This window comes from Elephas maximus, chromosome 24, assembly GCF_024166365.1.
Source record: "Elephas maximus indicus isolate mEleMax1 chromosome 24, mEleMax1 primary haplotype, whole genome shotgun sequence".
NCBI classification, from domain to species: Eukaryota; Metazoa; Chordata; class Mammalia; order Proboscidea; family Elephantidae; genus Elephas; species Elephas maximus.
Genome location: NC_064842.1, coordinates 58,760,936 through 58,781,243, shown reverse-complemented (window position 1 = coordinate 58,781,243; position 20,308 = coordinate 58,760,936). Strand labels below are relative to the sequence as shown.

The following is a 20,308-nucleotide window of genomic DNA, read 5'->3' as shown; positions in this document are numbered from 1 at the left end:
AACAAATCATGCCAGGCATTCTTCTGTGCCGAAGACACAATGAAGAACAATGCACATAAGGCTCCTCCCATTGTGGCACTCGCATTTTTGCCAGAGATGACTTACAATAAAGATATGAAAATGGGATCATGTCAAGCAACAGTAAGCGGCAATCGAGAAAATAAAACAGGTTTCGAGAGAGACTCAGAAGAGGTGATGATTATTTGAAACAGAAAAGGATTCTCTAAAGAGAGAACACAGGAGTTGAGACATGAATAAAAAGAAAAAGCCAATCATGTCACCAACATTCCAGACAATAAGAACTGCTGGTAAATGCCTTATGTTTATTTTAAGGCTACACACTACCTTCCAGTTAAAGTCAGCCTATTTCAAAACTGGCCTTAATGTTTAAAAAAATATATGTGCATGCAACAAAATTAATGATTTTTAAGTTGCAATGAAAAATAATTAATTTTGAGGAATAGGCAACATTCACTTTAAGATATAAGTATAAAGAAACTATGTATAAAAAATGTTTTTAAAAATACTTCACAGGTTATTTAAAAATTAACATTATCTATACTAATCAGCGATCCTTTGATATACATGTTGTACAGAGCCAAAATTTCCTATACATTTTTTTCTAGTTGCAAAATTGTAGTTTTTAAAACACAATGTTCAATGAACTATTAAAAACTGAATTTTTAAGTCAGAATAAGCAATTAATCCTAGATTAGTATATTACAGATATTTATTATTTTATTCAATTGTAGCAAGCTTCTCATTTTACTAAGTTTGATCCTTAGTAAGTAGATACAGCTTTCCTAAATACTAGTGTGAAACCCAGTTACCTTAGTGCAAGGTTGAGCTTCTGTATTTACCAATGTTGTCCTATAATTATTCTTATTCTTTAGTATATGCTAAAATACACAGAGTATTTTAGAGAAAATCTAAAATACAGCAACAACTTCAAAGACCAAACAAGAATTAAATGCAATAACTAACAGAATTACTGTTTTTTATTGTTCCCCTTACCCCCTGAAAATTCTAGAAAATTATGCAATGAACAGATGTATGGCAAAAAAAAATGTGAGACCTATTAGGCCCTTTCTCTTAAATAAAGTGAGAGCATTTCTATAGTGGACAAGCAATAAATACAAAGAGGATCTTACTTTTAGCAAATATGTCAACTGGTGATCCATCAGGCAAGAGCCAAGGCCAACCTTTGAACTGCCAGGCAGGACCTTGTACAAAAACTGCTACAACTCGGTCCCTATAAATAAAAATGTGGAAGGGAGGAAAATGCCTCAAATTTGAACTTCAGTTACTATAAATCACTAAGAGTCATAATTATTTCTGGTCAACATTATGTGAGGCACACATACTCCATTAGCATAACATTTCATTATAATGTTACCATTTGAGCACATTAATGATCACTATACTTGCCCAGGGTGTTTTTTGCACCTAAGTCTTTTAAACATAATCACCTGCACAATTCTTTATATTTGATCTTTAGCCTTTTATCTGCCCTTCTATTAATCAGAGTAGGAACCCTCTTTACAATGCAACAGGAAAAAGTAGTAGATCTATTCATCTAAAAGGTTGGTTTTAAGAGGAAATCATTTAAAATTCAGGCACATCTTAAATATTTTGCTTTAATTAAAAACAATAAATTACAGTAATTCACCAATCATTTCATAAAGCCTCAAGGCTTTGAGTTTCTCTGATTGTCTGGGAAGCAACCAGAAGCAATCTAAAATTTTATAATTTTCCAACTGTTTTAACAACTATCTCATGTGCCTTAAATTGCATCCTAAGTTTTTTTAAAGCAATTTGTTTTTCCAATCATTCAACTTAGATTTTCTAGAAAAAAATCTGTCTAGCTCTCATATTTCATTACACAATACTCAACTGAGAAATTATAAGTACAACTGCCAAAAAGTTTAATCCTACAACTAGCTATTCAAGATATAAATTTAAGTATTGCTAGAATATTAGCTTTATTGATGACCAAATCAGATTTCTCAACATTAAAACAAATTTCAAGGATAGATTTTATTTAGATACCATGATAAAATCTGACACTCCCTCACATAGTAAGAAATATTAACAATACACAGAGAAAAATGAGTATTAAAAAAATATAATCTTACCAGTCTTGAGGCATAAGTTTAAGGGGCTGGTCTACCACTCTATAAGGAACTGTCACACTAATTGCAGTGCCCCCTGGTTGCATCTGGTCTTTTCTTCTCTGTATTAGAGTTTCATTTTCCCGTTGGCAGCCTTGTTTCTTCTTTTCATCTGATGGGACAAACCTTTGAAAAAACAGAGGTGAGAAAAAGTCAAATATATTCAAATGTGGTCAAACTGAGAAAATAAATTATATTTTGAAATAATTTTCAAAATATTGTGTGTCTGTGTGTCTGTGTGTGTACAGACTATATGAAGAATGCAACATCAGAATTGGAAGGAGACTCATTAACAACCTGCGTTATGCAGATGACACAACCTTGCTTACTGAAAGTGAAGAGTATTTGAATTGAAGCACTTACTGATGAGGATTAAAGATTGCATGCAGCCTTCAGTATGGATTATACCTCAACATAAAGAAACAAAAATTCTTACAACTGGACCAATAAGCAACATCATGATAAACAGAAAAAAGACTGAAGTTGTCAAGGATTTCATTTTACTTAGATCCACAATCAACACCCAGGAAGCAACAGTTAGGAAATCAAGAGATGTATTGCAGTGGGCAAATCTGCTACAAAAGACCTCTTTAAAAGTGTTAACAAACCAAGATGTCACCCTGAGAACTAAAGTGCACCTGACCTAAGCCATGGGTTTTTCAATCGCCTCACAGGCACACGAAAGCTGGACAAGTAAGGAATACCGAAGAAGAATTAACGCCTGAATATACGGCGGACTGCCAGAAAAACAAACAAATCTGTCTTGGAAGAAGCAAGCCAAAATGCTCCTTAGAAGAGAGGATGGCGAGGCTTCGTTTCACATGCTTTGGACACGTTATCGGGGGACCAGTCCCTGAAGAAGGACGTCATGCTCGGTAAAGTAGAGGGTCAGAAAGGAGGAGGAAGACCCTCAACGAGATGGATGGACACAATGGCTGCAACAGTGGGCTCAAACACAGCAACCACTGTGAGGATGGCATAGAACCTGGCAGTGTTTCATTCTGTTGTACACAGGGTTGCTATGAGTCAGAACCAACTCGAGGGCACTTGAGAACAACTACACAGACACACACCCCCCAAAAACCAAACCCACTGCTGTCGAGTCAATTTCACCTCATGTTGACCCTTGAAGTAGAACTGCCCCACAGGGTTTCCAAGGATCAGCTGGTGAATTCGAACTTCTGACCTTTTGGTTTGGAGTCGTAGCTTTTAACCACTGTGCCACCAGGGCTATATATATGTATGTATGTATGTATATGTATATTGTGTGTATATACATTTTTTTTTTAATAAACTTGCTCTGTATGTACAGATCACAATGCTTGAAAGTATGAGTCTTTCCTTTGTATGCTGAACAAAATTCAAGCTCACGCTGGCTATAAAATGGCACGCATGTGTGTGTGCACGCACGACTGTCACAGACACAAATTTATGTTCATTTAAGTACATACGTACATTTATATTCATCTAACTAGCACTTAGCATTATCCAAGGTTACATAAGAGACCAGACTAATCCTTGATTTCTCAAATACTATTAGAGAAAAACTTCCTAACAATGGGAAATTTTATTATAAATCAAGAGGTCACCTGAAATGAAGGTGCTGTTATGGCTACCCAGGCCTCTCCACTAGGCAACTGGCCTATCCAGGACCTTCACAAACATCCCTTTTCACATTTATGCTTCAGCAAAATTAGCAAAAGACCATCAATCTTCAGGGTTGTTTTGTAAATTTTAAAATAAGAGAATTAAATCACTGTATGTCAAGAATGAGTTTTATAGTAAATACTGGTAGTAATTTAGTAAACTACCAACTTTACTTATGTGCTTATTCTCTACTGTACATTTAGCACAGATATTCTCTAAAATAATTTAGCAACCTGGAGAGCCAGCTTCAGAATTTTTGAGTGTTCACAAAGCATTTTAAAGCAGTCTATTTCCTAAACAGCAGCATACTTTATAAGCTATGGCTCGGGCCCCTCTATCAAATGGGGCAATACAATCACTGCATTGAGTATCATTCTGCTCCCAAAGTTTTGGAGAGATAAAAGGGTGAAAGAGAAAGGGGATGCATAAAACCAGTGAGACCTTCCCTTGGTCGAGCCCCATGAAAAATTTCAATACCACATATTGTATTCATCGGTGATATTCATTTTGTAGTCATGAAAGTTTTCAGTACATGGTAGTAAGTCTAACATTGAATACTTCGCTTCTGACCTGATGTTTTTACATCCATTTCAAATCTGATGGAAATGTTAAGATTTTCATATCATTTATAAAACATCCCCATACTCCCTATGGATTCTGATTGTTTTAGTTAGTAATCAAATTATTTAGAAAATGTCAAATATATATATACTGATGCTAAAAAAACACATTTAAAAATTTTAATATGCATTAATTGTTGGAAACTTAGTTCTAGTACAAAGCCTTAACAAAAATGTATTAAGTTAACAGCACGTGCAATGTTACATTGTGCTATATGTAATTTATACAATTTTACTCAACATAGGTCTCTATGAGTGAGAATCAACTCGATGGCAATGAGTTTGGTTTATAAATCACAGTCCCTGACCCCTTGAAGCTTATGTTCCACAACAAAGGGACCAAAAGCTTATGTTCCACAACAAAGGGACCTTACTGCCTAGAAAAAAAAATGCATTGCTTTACTTCACTCTGCATCGAATGGTGTCAAAAATGTTTATTATATTCTTAGATATAATATTGCATCTCCCTCCTGTGTGGCTTTTGAAATTTTAATATGGTATAAAAGTATAAAATTACTTATAAACTTTAATAATAAATTATAATATACATACAAATGATTATCTACCACAATACCGAACTTAAAAAAGTCTATTAAAAACCTAATTCAACTCCTAGTACACAAGAAATGAGTAATACAGCCTTTTTGCGTGTTTACATATTTGTTGATAGTTTCATTAAAGTTCACAAGCACTAAAATGATTCTTTAATTAAGCACAGTCCTAGAATTTTTACATGCTCCAATATTTTAATATCTAAATATTCTTAAGTATTTTCTCAGAAGAGTATCCTTCTCCATTAGCAGTAAAAAGCTGCTTTATCTTAAAAATTTCAGCTTTAATTTCATTTGATAACATAAAGGTAGATCTTGCAACCTATTCTCCTAAACTTCAGTCTACTAACTAAAGATTAACGTATTTTTAAGAAAATGACAGGCACCTTCTGCATCTGTCTGCTAACCACAACCCTCCACAGGGAAGTATTATCATAACCACACTATGTTAATTTTTTTACAGCAACATGTAAAAACAAATTGGCATAGTGGCACTTATGAAAATACCTCGTAGGGGGAAGATGAGGTTAGCAAACAAACGTAGAAGGCGTGCATCACTTGCATAAGAATGTAGTAGTGTTCCACTTGAAGTCCACATGGATTTTAGCTATTCACCATACTGTATTTCATCAAATCTAAGACACCATCAACTGTGAGATGCACCATTATTTTTTTGTGCCACTACGAAAGAAAAAAACTGTCAAATTATGACAATGCCTTAATGATATTCTACATAAATCAGGGCTATCATTCCTCCCAAGGGACTGGCCATTTCACTTCTCCTGGCTTTAATGTCACTGCTTTATGTGTGTGACAGGCAATCCTTTTGTATGTATCTCAGGAACAAAAAGCCACGCAGCTTCAGCTACTGGTATCTTCCCTTTTGGGCTCCGTAAAGCAGAGCTGGTTGTTACTTTACAAGAAAATACGGGATGAGGTCATTCCTCCAACAAGGAATATATGCTTCACAAGTATCAAAATTATGCCAATTGCTCTATTCCAAGTGTTTTTCTGCATACACAATAACATTTTTATTGACAATCTACATAGTCAAAATTTTTGATAAATGTATTCCCAGTGTGAGCACCACTCCAATCAAGACACAGAAATCCGAACTGCCCCAATAAGTTTCCTTGTATCCTTTCAGTCAATTCTTGCCCCATCTCTCCCTCAACAGGCAACCACTGTACTGCTTTTCATTACCGTAGACTACTACTGTCTGCTCCAAGACTTCACATAAATGGAATTATACAGGATGTACCATATTTTTACACAAATAATGCATACCTCCTACATTTGTTTGCCAGCTGCACCCTCCCTATTTTTGTAAGCACAGGTATGCCAATTTTTTTTCTACAGGTTGCTGTAAAAAAAATTAGCAGTGTGCTTATGAAAATACCTGGGGGGGGGGGGCGCAGCTGGCAAACAAACATAGAAAAAAACACAGTACTCTTTTCTGCTTGGCTTCTTTCATTTAGTTTAATGTTTCTGATATTCATCCATATCGGGGGGGGGGGGTATGTTGTTAGTGCATTCTAACACTATATTCACACAGAACTCCACTTTGTGAATGTATCACAATTGGTTTATCCACTCTCCTGCTGATGGACATTTGAGAGGTTCCAAATTTGCAGCTATTATAAATAAAGCTGCTATAAATATTCCTGTGTAAGTATTTTTTGTGGACATATGTTTTCACTTCTCTTAGATAAATACCTATGAGTGGAACTATTGGAACACAGGATATGTTTAACATCACAAGAAACTGTCAAACAGTTTTCCAAAGTAGGCATACCATTTCATATTCCCAACAACAATGTATGGGAGTCCCTAGGTGGCACAAATAGTTAAGCATTCGACTACTAGCCGAAAGGTTGGCAGTTGCAGGACAGGCCTGGTTATCTGCTTCTGAGGGGTTACAGCCTTGAAAACTCTATAGAGTACAGTTCTACTCTGACATGAGTTGCAATCTCATCATCAACTTGTCATGAGTTGGAAAAGACTTGATGGCAACAATAACAAAAATGTATGAGAGTTCTAGTCTTTTTATTTAATTCTGTCTTTCTAATAATGTGAAGTTTAAATGTAGTATCTCATATAGTTTTAAAGGTGGTTTCTCATCATTATTTTAATTTTCCATTTCCCTGATAACTAAAAAAGATACCAATAATGAATATCTTTTCATATACTTATTAGCCATCTGTATACCTTCTTTAGCAAAGTGTTTGTTAAAGGCGTTTGCTCATTTTTTTTTGGACCATCCTTTTAATACTGATATGCAGGAGTTCTTTCCATATTCTGGATACAAATCTTTGGTAGAAACATGTAATGAGAATATATTCTCCCAGTCTGTGGCCAGCCTTTTCATTAACAGTATCTTTTAATAAGCAGAAAACTGAAATTTTAATGAAGTCCTATTTATTTATTTTTAACAGCTCATCTTAAAAATATCTTTGTCCTAAAACCTCAAAGACACTCTCCTGTGCTTTCCTCTAGGAGTTTTATATAGTTTTAGCCTTTATGCTTGGGTCTATAATGCATCTTGAATGAATTTTTGTGTATGGTGTGCAGTAGGGGTTGGAATTCACTGCTCCCCTCCATACATTTATCCAGTTACTCCAGCAGCATTTGTTGATATGACTTCTTTTCCCAATTGAATTGCCTTGGCACCACTTTCAAAAATAAATTTTGTGGGTCTATTTCTAAATTCTTCATTATTTTCATTAATGTTTTTGTCTTTCTCTATGCCATTATACAATACCTTGATTACTGCAGGTCTACGTTAAATCTTGCAATCAGGGAGTATAAATTCTCTCACTTTGTTCTTCCACAATAACGTCGTTTCGGTGCCTAAATCAGTACTCTTTCTGATGACATTATAAACTACATTTAAACTCAACATATGCTGTACCATCTATGCACATAACTCAGGAGAAGTGATGAGATTATCAACAGCCATCACCAAATTTGTACAAGCACAGATAAAGAAATCAGTGCATGTCACAACTGCACAGTAATATTAAGATGCCAATGATTATACAATTAGCCTATTAAAGAAAAAAAACTTTAACCAAAGTGCTATACGTTACAGCATTACCAATTCTGCTATTTTAGGTCGGTTATCAACAGACCGTGTTTCATTACAACTCCACACTCAGGACTAAACTTAGAAGCATCAGCTAATGCCAGCAATGGCCAGATGGAATAGAATTTAGGATACTAAAGCGAAAGACTTAGCAACCACCTAGAAAGAGGGCAAAATTAAGCTTATCATGTTCTAACCAAACTGAAGTCTTAAAACACACAAATGTATTTTATTTCCATGCCTCTCCCTGCACAAAAAGTTTGAACAAATCATTTCTGCTCTATCAACATAATTTAGTCACCTAGTTTATAAGACAGAGGCGCAATGCATCTGACATTCAAATGAGATAACTGAGGTAATTTTGGTGCCCTAGGCTATTATAGTTTAAATATATTTCTATGGATATATTTAGGCATTTATTTAATTCTAAATTTAAGCAGTATTTATTTCCCTACGAATTTATCTTCTTTAGTCAAGATAGAATTCATTTTTCTACATTTTTACAGCATTGTTTCTATACTTTGGTAATTTACACAACTTAGTCAGCTCTCCACTACACTTCAGGTTTCCTGAAAGCAAAGCCAGTCACTTAGATACATGACACTCACATCAGGTGGAGTGCTGGTTTGAGCTCAGCAGATCCTCAAACACTGGTTACACAAAAAAATCAGTCCAATAGAATTATTTAGATATAATCTCATATTAAAGATTTCTACGTGCTCTGAAACCTCTATTCAGGAATTACACGGCTGCTATGAATGAAAATCGACTTGACAGCAACAGGTTTTTTTTTGTTTGTTTTGGTACATTAAAGAAAAAGGTTTAAGGAGCAATGGCATTAGTCTTTTATCCTCTATCTAGTATGGCAATATGGCTGACTCCCGAAGTAACTGGATCACTTCCAAAGATAACAGCTAAAAATTCTAGATAATGTATAAAGGTTATCTTAAAGACATCTCTGAGCCAGCTACCAAGAAGTAAGAAATTTTTGGTCCAGTGACTGAGTAAAGGGAACCCAAAGAACTAAGAACAACACTGCAGAGGACTATCCACGGAGGGTATTTGCAGCAAACCAATGAAAACTGAACTTCCTTTATCACCATATTGTATCATGCTCCTGGAACAAGAATCAAACCCCAAATCCTGCTCTAGGTGGGGAATCTTATAAGAGTTCCTTCCCCAAAACAGCTGGGACTCTCAGAGATTAAGTTCAGTATAAGAACTAGAAATAAACCTACTACTCCCCTCTTCCCAACCATATCCCCAGCTCCAACTTCCATGCTGGCAATTGCAAGGAAAATCAAATGTCTGAACATTATAAACTAGATCTTACTTGGATCTGCAGCAAGAATTAACAATAATATCTGGCTGTTAAAAACCTCCAATAGAATTTAACTTAAAGCAATGTCAGGCTGGTAATATTCCCAGATGCTTAGCAGATGCGAATGCAAACCTTCTCTGGAGTACCCTCACCTTTATTACAGGAAATAAAGAATTTCCACAAATGTAATTCCAGGGAAAATGAGCAATACAAAGTAAAAAACTAAACACACAAGGAAACCAGGTATCATGAATGAAACAACAGTCAAAAGAAAAATGTAACTAAGGGACTTAAACGATGCAATTACCATAAACCAATCTTATAAGGCAAGCTTGCAAATACGTACAGAAAAAAATGCTAAAGATGGATCCAATATTTGAAAAGAACTAAAGAGAATCACTAAAATTGAAAATGTAAGATATCTAAATTGTAATGCAATGAGTAGGCTTAACATCACATTAGGGAATAGGCAAAGAAGAGTCAACTAAAAAAATTATCAAGAAAGTAGGCTACACTGGAGAGTCAGGAATAGGATGAGGAAATGGAATGTGTGGTTAAGTGCCTCCATGAACAACTGCCTCCTTTGCCATGAGACCAGAAGAACTCGATGGTGATCAGCTACCATTACTGAATATTTGAATCAAAGATTCTATAAAAGAAACTTGATCAAAAGGGGGAAAATGCAGAACAGAACTCCTCAGTCTCATGGACTCCAAACTTTCTGGAGCCATGGAAACTGGATGAACCCCTGAAACTACTGCTTTGAGATAACCTTTAAACCTTAAACCAAAAATATCCCCTGAAGTCTTCTGAAAACCAAAGAACAATTTAGCTTAACTGGTTTAAAAAAAAAAAAAACTCTGCTTTGAACATTATGATCTTTTAAGAACTATCTATATGAGACCAAAATTGACAACAGCAACTCGAAAGATTATACATAGGAACCTTAGGGGGAAGTGAGTTTACGTTAATGGAGGAGAAATGACTCCGAAAAGGAGGGTAAAAATGGCTGCACAACTTGAAGAATGTAATCAATGTCACTGAATTGTACATGTAGAAAACTGTTGAATTGGTGTATGTTTTGCTGGTATATTCTCAACAACAATAACAAAATTTTTCTTTTTTTTTTTTTAAAGCAAACTACAAAGAGCCAAACAGATGGAAAATAGAATGGTTTGAGAGATGTGGTAAACGGAATAAGAAGGTTCTTGAAGTATGTCATGTTTGAATTCCAGAAAGAGAGGAGGAGGGTAATATTTGAAGAGATAAGGGCCAAGAATTTCTCAGAGCTGACAAAAAACACCAATCCACAGATTTAAAAATTCTAACAAATCCCAAGTGGTATATATAAAAAGAAATCCACATCTAGGAATAGTAGATAAATAACTTTAGGCAGATTTTATTCATAGGACTGATTGTCCCACTAACATCATCAACGAAGGTAGCCAGGACAAGTGCAGTAATATCTTCATTGTGTTTGAAAAAAACAAACTCCTATGCTGCTTTCCAAAGTGACCATTTTGTATCGCCTGTGGCTGTTGGGAACGTGAGCTATTCTCAGTCCTGTGTAAGCTCCAGTAATTGTTGTGGTTGTCCACCAAGCCTCAAGTAGTTTCCACATGTGCAAGTGTTAAACAGTATTCAGCTAATGCAAGGGGAACTCTGCCTATCTTTGGAACACCCTCCAATGCAACCTCTCCTCTTTTGGATCTGTGCCTTGCAAGACTGCCTACTATCCTGTCATGGCCAGATTCAGAAGTTTTATCCAATCCATTTATTTTAAATAAACTTACAGGCCCACTAAAAATCTCTCAAGATCATGTGTATAAATGTAAAATGTACTTTTTAATAATTTCATAACATAACCTTAAATTTGTAATTTAGGATGTTAAAGGTTAAGCTGAGTTTTGTTTTGTTTACTTACTGAAAGGCCAGAAAATTGAAGAATTCTCAATTTTACACAAAACCAGATAAAATCTATACCAACATGATCTATTCGCTAAAGCTAGTACTATAATTGCATGGAGGAGGTTTCAATTACGCATTCATTACATAGCAAAGCCTCCAGCTGACTCAAACTGTAGGGGAGATGTCAGTTGCAGTGAGGTGTTAAACAATGAGTGTTTTAAACCTAGAAGAAAAATCAGGCATGGTCTATTCTAAGAATGCAGTCTGTTTATCTGACTTCTCTGTAGTAAGGCTAAAGAGAAAGGCACTAAAATTTATTTTGTGACTTCTCTGCACTGGTGTTTGGGTGTGCGTACTATCTTCTATTATAGGATTATGTTTAAGCATTAGATTTGTACTACATTCAGAAGAACACTGCAGAGATCTGGAAGATGAAGAATTAAGGAAAGAATTTCTTTTGACACTTTACAAATGTACTGTAAATTTTCTATAACCATTAAAACTTAAAATTTAATAAAAAGATAAATAATTGTCAACTACTAAATATTTCGAGCATTGGATAACATCAAATTCACAATTCATAAAATCAGAGAGTTAACTGGGGCCTTAAAGATCTTCTGATCTAAGCACAGTAAGTGGGAAAAAAATATACATATATGTTATGAAGCTTCAAAAGCCAAAACCAAACCCACCACTGTCGAGTTGATTCCGACTCATAGCAACCCTACGGGACAGAGTTTCCAAGGAGCGCCTGGTGGATTTGAACTGCCGACCTCTTGGCTAGCAGCCATAGCACTTAACCACTACGCCACCAGGGTTTCCTATGAAGCTTCAGGCTAACTAAAATCAAGTCCTACGTGTAGGTCTATCATAAACCATTTACCCCACTGCATCAAGTTGATTCGGACTCATAGCAACCCTATAGGAGAGATCAGAACTGCCCCCAAAAGGTTTCTAAGGAGCAGCTGGTGGATTTGAACTACCAATCTTTCGGTTAGCAGCCAAGCTCTTAACCACTTCACAGTCCATAAATTCTAAAATTAGAGATAAATATACTAAATGAATTTATAGGTCACCAAAAAAAAATTTTTTTTTTAATTTCAGGTACACAAACCTCCCACTCCCTAATTATCTCAATGTGCTGCCCCTTCCTTTTCTTCTATCTTCTTCAAACATTTAGAGTACCCATTACAACAATGTGACTACAAATAATAATAGCTAGCCCTTGTCTCTGAGGAACTTACGATTTAGTTTCAAAGATACAGAAACCATGGCAAAGTATCAACAAAACAAAAACAGCAGATGTAGATCATATTTCAAAAGATACAGAAGATGAAAAAACTACTCGTGTATTAATTAGAAGGTGGAAGGAAGATACACAAATGCTCATACAAAAACATTCTTTTCACAGCAGCTAATGGAATTAATTTAAACCCTGGTGACATAGTGGTTAAGTGCTATGGCTGCTAACCAAAAGGTCGGCAGTTCGAATCCACCAGGCACCCCTTGGCAACTCTATGGGGCAGTTCTACTCTGTCCTATAGGGTCGCTATGAGTCAGAGTTGACTCAACAGCAACGGGTTTAATGGAATTAATTTCTGCGTGAGTCTGACATCAAACCAGAAAATCCAAACCCACTGTTGTCAAGTGATTCTGACTCATAGTGACCCTATAGGATACAGCAGAATTGCCCTATAGGGTTTTCCAAGGCTGGAAGCAGACTGTCACATCTTTCTCCCTTGGAAAGGCTGGTGGATTTGAACCACAGACCTTTTGGTTAGGAGCCGAGTGCTTAATAACTGTGCTATCAGGACTCCGAGTCTGACACAGTCTCAGTTATATTATACAAATCTATGTCAAGAGCTAGGTCAGACTATTTCTTATCCATCCAATTGTAGATTATTTGAGGAATCTCATTAGGTGGTACATTCGATCAAAAGACCCACACTCTTTTAGCCTGTATAGCATCTGCTAGGATACTGAAAGTTCACTATAAAAGCCTAACAAAATATAAAAATTCTCCTTTCTATACTGTTAATGAAAAATAGTTCATTGAACATTTTGCCATTCAAAAGTACGAAAAATAAAATAATGTATGCATACACTAGTATGTGGCAGGTTACCTAGATTTTATAAAGTTATTTAAGTTGGAGGTGCTTAAAACTGAATTCTGCATTTAAAAAAACAGAAATAAGTACCGCAACTTTTTTTTTTTCCCCTCGTTTTTAGTCATAAGTTATTTAGAAGCAGTATGATTTTCCTTTTGGATGTGATGTTGCTTTTCTTTCTCAAAGAACTGTTATTGTTACTTTACTGAGAAAGAAGACAGAGCATTCACATTCTTCTTTTGTATGTTACGTTACTCAGTGAAAATATTTCCTAATTACCACTAAACAAAAATTTTCAATGCTAGACCATTAAGAGTGCAAAATACTATAATTATTCTAACGGTGAATTTAAGGCTTTGAATTTTGGAGAAGAGTTTGTTTTGTTCTTGATGGCTATCATACAACTGCTAGGTCCAGTAATACACCCAACTTCTTAATCCAAATGTTAGGCATCTTCACAGTCCAGAGGGTAAAATTACTAAGCTGGGTATCAGGACACCTACTTGTAAATGCTGCTCTGCAACTACCTACCAGAGTAGCCTGTAAGGCTCTTTTCTCTCTCGTTATTTTCACTGGCAAAAGAGTGACCAAACTACATGCACTCTATATTTCTTATTAAGTCTGAAATTCTAGAAAATAACAAATTTCGTTATCTCTTCAGATCACAAAAAGTCACTATTGTTACATACGTTCTCACTAATACCACATAATTTGTGAGAAGGCCTTGGTAAAGTTTTTAACGGTTGACAACTGTTCAGGTTGAACCTAACTTAGAGATGTGATTCAAGTTTATAAACTGTAGAAGGAAATTATAATTTTTACTGTACTTTGAATAATAATGCATTGGGACTGAGCTTTATACTAAATGGTGGGAAATTTTAATTCTCATCATTTGCATCTATGACTTCTAACACACTAGCCCACTATCATGACAGCTCTGACAAGGTTGGGATTGTTGTACATTTATCTAACATAGTACTCTGCTTTTAGTTATTGCTCAATAGGTGTTTGCTGAATTAGTAAACTCAATATAAACAGCAATCTCTCCAAATTCACCTAAATCTCTCTCATAGTTGGGGCATTAGCATGTCTCACTAGAAGAAGATTAAATTATTTCCAAGGTTGGGTGTATCCCCAACCACAAACTATTGTTTTAACTTATTATATAACTATTATTTATACATATATATACATATATATATATATAACACACGGTATTTGCCAATTCAAGATTTTTCAGGTGCACAATTTAGTGATATCAATGACATTAATCATGTTATACAACCATCACCCATAATCACTGCCAAATTTCCCATAATCACTTACAAGCACTCCCTGCTCCCCAAACACTGGCTCCCCCCTGCCCCTCCCTCTTGTCTCTGGTAACCACTAATCAACTTTGGTCTCTATTTATTTGCTTATTCTTGTTATTTTATATAATTGAGATCATACAACATTCGTCTTTTTGTGACTGACTTATTTCACTGAGCATAAGGTTTTAGAGGTTCATTTATGTTGTAGCATGGACCAGGGCTTCATTTCTCTTTATGGCTGAATAGTATTTTACTGTATTTATGTATCACATTTGGGTTATCCACTCATCCACTGATGGACACTCAGGTTGTCTCCATCTATTATAAAAGAGTGCTGTAATAAACATCAGTGTACATGTGCCTGTTCATATTGCTGCTTTCATATCTCTTGGGTATATACCTAGGAATGGAACTGCTGGAACATATGGTAGTTCTATGTTTAACTTTTTGAGGAACTGCTACACTGTCTTCCATAGAGGCTATACCATTTTCTATTCCCACCAGCAATGGATAAGGGTTCCAGTTTCGCCACAACCTTGTCAACATTTGTTATTTTCCATTTTTTTATCTTAGCCATTCTAGTGGGAATGATGTAATACCTCCTTGTGGTTTTGATTTGCATCTCTCTATCAAACAATTTATTTATCGAACTATTTATTATAACTAAGTAGGGAGACATATTTTATGAAATATTGTGCATTTTTAATTCTCTGGTACAACTCAAAAAATTAAGAAGTATGAATTAAAAATTTTGCTTTAGTCTTAACATATTAATATACATATACTACAGACTGATAAATTATTACTAAGAAAGATTAAATATATATTTTAAAGGTCTAATTCTAACAATGCAACATACCAGATATTATAACCACCCCCTCACTACAAACATCTAGAAATGCTAGGTAAGATACAACAAACACCTTCTGAAATGTATAGCTAAGCTAGAAAGAAAACAGAGTCACGGGCTAGAAATGAAGAAAAACGAACAACTCATCAAATGGCCTGACGCTGCACTGGAAGAGAGTGGGAAAAGGGATATATAATCTTGAGATTTGGTTTTCATCACCCACACAGGGAGAGGGCACAAAGGAACCTTAAAAAAGCCACGCAATTCATGAAAGGATAAACTAGAAAAAACTTGCTTTTCCAATTAAAGTGTCAAGGAATTGTATCTACTGTCACCTGGCTCTGGAGTTGGACATGAAAAAGGGCCCCCTGATAATTGTCAATCAAGAGTCAAACCCAAGGTCATTCTGATGGCTGTTTGCATCTGAATTTGAATTTACTACCCTGGTGGAACAGTAATCTTCAAGCCAAGAATTTAACGTAAACATTGGCTTTAGGCTTGTGCTATTCCTGGAGTGCTTGGCAAAAGCAAACACAAAACTACTCTGGAAGGTAAAAATCAAAACAAAACAATTCATATTAACAGTTAAAACAGGAGTTTCCTTTTCATTGGGACTTTAACCAGAACTTTCTACAACCTTCCCCTAAAGGGTCCAGGTATAAAATGGACTATATGTTGAAAAATTATACTTTAGTCTTTCTATAAACCCTGTAACTCAGAAAATGAAATTTAGTTTTCTCCAAATAACAATCAGTAACTACTTCGAAATGGCATGTAAAGATAATCCTATTGGGGTGGAGGGTGTGTGTGTCTAGTTTAGCAAATTACTTACTTCAGGTCCTGTAGAAGGTCTTTTGCATTAAGCATGGTTATTAAAGAGGTGGTAGCAGCTGGAATTATGATAATGGGTGTTCGAGACCCTGTGAAGGCAAAATTTTAAAGGTTACAAATATATTATTAAAAGAAATTATAGCTGCTTTCTCTAATAAAAGTTAAAAGATTACAAAGTTGTGACTCTACCTCTTTTGAGTTAAAAAAATATTTTATACTAGGAGTGAAAGTCAAAATACTTTTAATAAACAGTACAGCTTGAGCACGGATTTTTCAGAACAGACACCAAAGCACAAACGTGGCTGCACAAGCATAACATCAGCTCGGCTTCTGTAATCTAGTTTATCCATATTTAGGTTTCAATGTAAGTTTAAAACCATACATACACCCTCACCTTTCTTCTGATTTGGGGGAGGTCTTGCTTGGGAAACTGTGTAAGGAAAAAAAAAAAAATCACAATTTTTAGTGTTATAAAAATCATACTCTTATTTTCAAACTTACAAAACAAATAAGCCCTAAATATCATGTGTGACTAGTTATAAAATAAAAATAAAATTGTGTATTTTTTCAAATAATGTTATTTCTCTGTCCCACAAAAATATTAAAATTCCTTAGCATTATTCAATAGTCTGTAGTTACAAGAAAAATGGATATACTATGGTGCTAGGTCTTGGGTCTCTATGCTCATGGATGTTAAGGTCTAGCAAAGGAAACAATTCGTAACTAGCTGAAGTAATAAATGCAAAAAAGTGGCACATAGCACCACAAGAACATACGACACAGAAGGGTAGGAGGAGGGAAGGTGCTAACCACTCTGGAGAAAAAGAGAAAAGTTACTGGGTGCTAAGATCTAAACTTTTTTTTCTCTCTCTCTTTAAAATTGTTTTTTGTTTATTAGTAGAGAAGAAAAGCATTATATAGACAATGAGTCAAGTGTTCATGAAGGTCTATATTATTACCTGGAATTGATCACCTTATTAATTGTTACTATTATAAAAATATAAGTATTAATATCTTTTATTATGTTTATATAAAATAGACTATAATCTATTGAAGTATTTGTTGGCATATAACAAATACTCGCTATAATAATCTAGTTCACAATGAATACATTTTAGGATGAAAAGTGCTACATGTTCAATTCTCAGTATTTATTCATATAATAAAAATTCATTGACCGCCTTCTATGTGTCATGTGCTGGCTGGAGATTTTTTTTATTTAACTGCAAAAATAAATCTTGTGTTTAGGATATTTAAAGGCATAAGTCATCAACAGTTCTTAGAATACTGCCTTTATAGGGAATTACACAGCACACACACTTTTGAAATATGTTCCATTTTAAAGGCAGCAAAATGCTACATTGCCACAAATATTGTGTACTCTTTTGTATAGTTATTTCATTGTGATAAAGCACTAGAGAGCTCAGTAGTATGATTCTTCCACATAAAGCAGAGATATACACAAATACAAACACACATAGTTATTATAGACTTCTCATCTTTCTTCTTATTGAGAAAAAACACTAAAACTTTCTTAGATCATTTTTAGAAACGGGACAAGGGAATAATGGATAAATCTGATTATCCAGATAGCGTCACCTGGCATGTAACACATTCTCAATAATACTTGGTATCTGTTGGAGAAATAAAGGGATGACAGGATGGATAGATAAACAGGAGGTCAGAGTTTGTATGAGAATGATTAAAGAGGATGAAAAAAAATTTTTTTTTGCACCCAAACTGCCATTGATTTAGTGACAGGAGCCCACAAATAAGCTCAGGAAATTAGGAAAAATATTGATTAAAATCAAGGCTGAGAAGATTTAACGTAAGGAAAAGAAAAATACAAACGCTGACACATATGAAAAATAAAGTTTAAAAATTTAGTATAAAATAACTAAAAAGAACATAAACAGCTTCCTTGGTAAGTGAGGGAGCGTTGGAGGCGCACTGGTTAAGTGCTCGGCTACTAACCGAAAGGCTGGCTGTTCAAATCCACTAACCGCTCCAAGGGAGAAATATGTGACAGTCTGCTTCCATAAAGATTATAGCCTTGAAAACCCCATGGGGCAGTTCTACTCTGTCTTACAGGGTCACTATGAGCCACAATCAACTCAATGGCAATGGGGTCAGTTTGGTTTTGGTAAATAAAGACCAAGATGATGGAGACACTGAAATGAACATGTTAATGATAAACCTGATTTAAAAAAACGGCAGAATAACAAGGCATCTGCGTGGCAGAGGATTAAGAACAAGGCTCTATATTCAGTAAGCTAATTGGTATCGCAGTTTCCCACTTCCTAGTCATACTACCCGGCAAGTTCATTAACTGGTCAACCCCAGTCTCCTCAACTGTGAAAGAGAGATAATAGTGTCTAAACTTTAATATTGCTGTCTTTAAAAAAATAACAATAACGCATGTTAAGTCTGTAGCCCGATGAACCCTACAGGTACAGTGCCTGCTTCTGCTTCTACTAAGACTGTAACCACTTAAGCAAATGCACTGTTTCCACCTGACAAGGTAAGAGTAAGTCAGAAGAATATCATTACTGTCTATATGTTTAATTTCAAATTATCTGCTCCACTCAAGGGATATTTATTTAGAGTTTCTGTGCAAGGCATTCTGCTAATTGTAAATAAAAAAGAAATAATCTCTGCCTTAAAGGAGTTTTCAAATAAAGGAGCAAGACCATGAACAAATCAGCAAATAAGTGAATATATAAATACGCTAATTTGAACACATAATATTAAGGAGAAAAAAGGTGTATGCATTGACAAAAAGTGCCCTCTAGATAGGAATCCCAGGAAAAGCCTCTCAAAAGAAGTGGCGTTTAAGCTGAGATTTGAAGGATGAAAAGGAGCCAAGCTCCAAAGAATAAGTGGACAGAGTCCCGGTAGTGTAGGAATGTGGGCAAATGTCAAAGGCAGGAAAGAGCCTCCTGTTGTTTATGGAACTGAAACAAGGCAAATGTGCAGGCCACAGGAAAGAAGGAGAAGAGTGGCAGGAGATGAGTGTAAAAATATAAGCAGCAACCAATTCACACTGGGGTCTTCTGAACAATCTTAAGTTTGTACTTAAGTGCCAGTGAAAAGCTCTGAAAACTTTAAGCCGGAAAGTGACATGATTCAATTTGCACATCACACTAAAATGTTAAAAAAAAAAAAAAAGGGCAAAACAAAAATCAAAAACACCTAAAATGAATATAGTGTTGGTATCTACATGCACTGATAAAGATGAATCTTTTTAGGGTACTAGAAAGAGAGAGAAAAAAAATCTTAAAAAAAAAACTTCAATACTATCTTTGTTGAAGGTACATTTTAAAGAATGATTACTGAACATTCTGGGCTCAGTAACACAGATAACTGAAATTATAAACATTAAAGCTGTACGTCAATTTATTAAAATTATGATGCTGTGCTTCTGCAGGAAAAAAGTCACATCCACACGTACTATCACAGAACCAGGACAGGTAACTGGTGAGGGGACACTCATATATGGCCTTTTACAACATTTTTCTAGAATCTTAAAAGAAACCAATTTTCTTAAAAATAATCTTTAATTCTTCAACTATATCTATTTATCCAAGTAAATGTTCTTATGGTATTACTTTGGAAGTCATTACTCAAAAGCACAATGTTATATAACCTATTTTACCAAGGACCTTTGAACCAAACTGAGGATATTACTAAAGATATTAGTAAAGATACTAAAGATATTACTAAAGAAAAAAAAAAAAACCCAAATCCAGTTGAGCTGTTTAAATATACTACACCCCTTTGCCATCAACCAGTTCCAACTCATAGTGACCCTACATGACAGAGGAGATCTGCCCCATAGGATTTCCAAGGAGCAGCTGGTAGATTGGAACTGCCAACCTTTTGGTTAGTAGCCATAGCTCTTAA

The 20,308-nt window shown here is 35.1% G+C and overlaps 1 protein-coding gene across 1 annotated transcript in view; it reads right to left on the bottom strand.

The window, feature by feature from the left end:
• Window positions 1-20,308, bottom strand: part of CDC73 (cell division cycle 73) — a 140,101-nt gene that overhangs the window by 10,103 nt on the left and 109,690 nt on the right. Inside the window, exons 12-15 of the mRNA XM_049868197.1 lie at window positions 16,800-16,835; window positions 16,407-16,494; window positions 2,136-2,297; window positions 1,152-1,252 (exon numbers count right to left, since the gene is read on the bottom strand). Coding sequence (XP_049724154.1) covers window positions 1,152-1,252; window positions 2,136-2,297; window positions 16,407-16,494; window positions 16,800-16,835 — 387 coding nt within the window. The remainder of the gene's footprint in view (window positions 1-1,151; window positions 1,253-2,135; window positions 2,298-16,406; window positions 16,495-16,799; window positions 16,836-20,308) is intronic.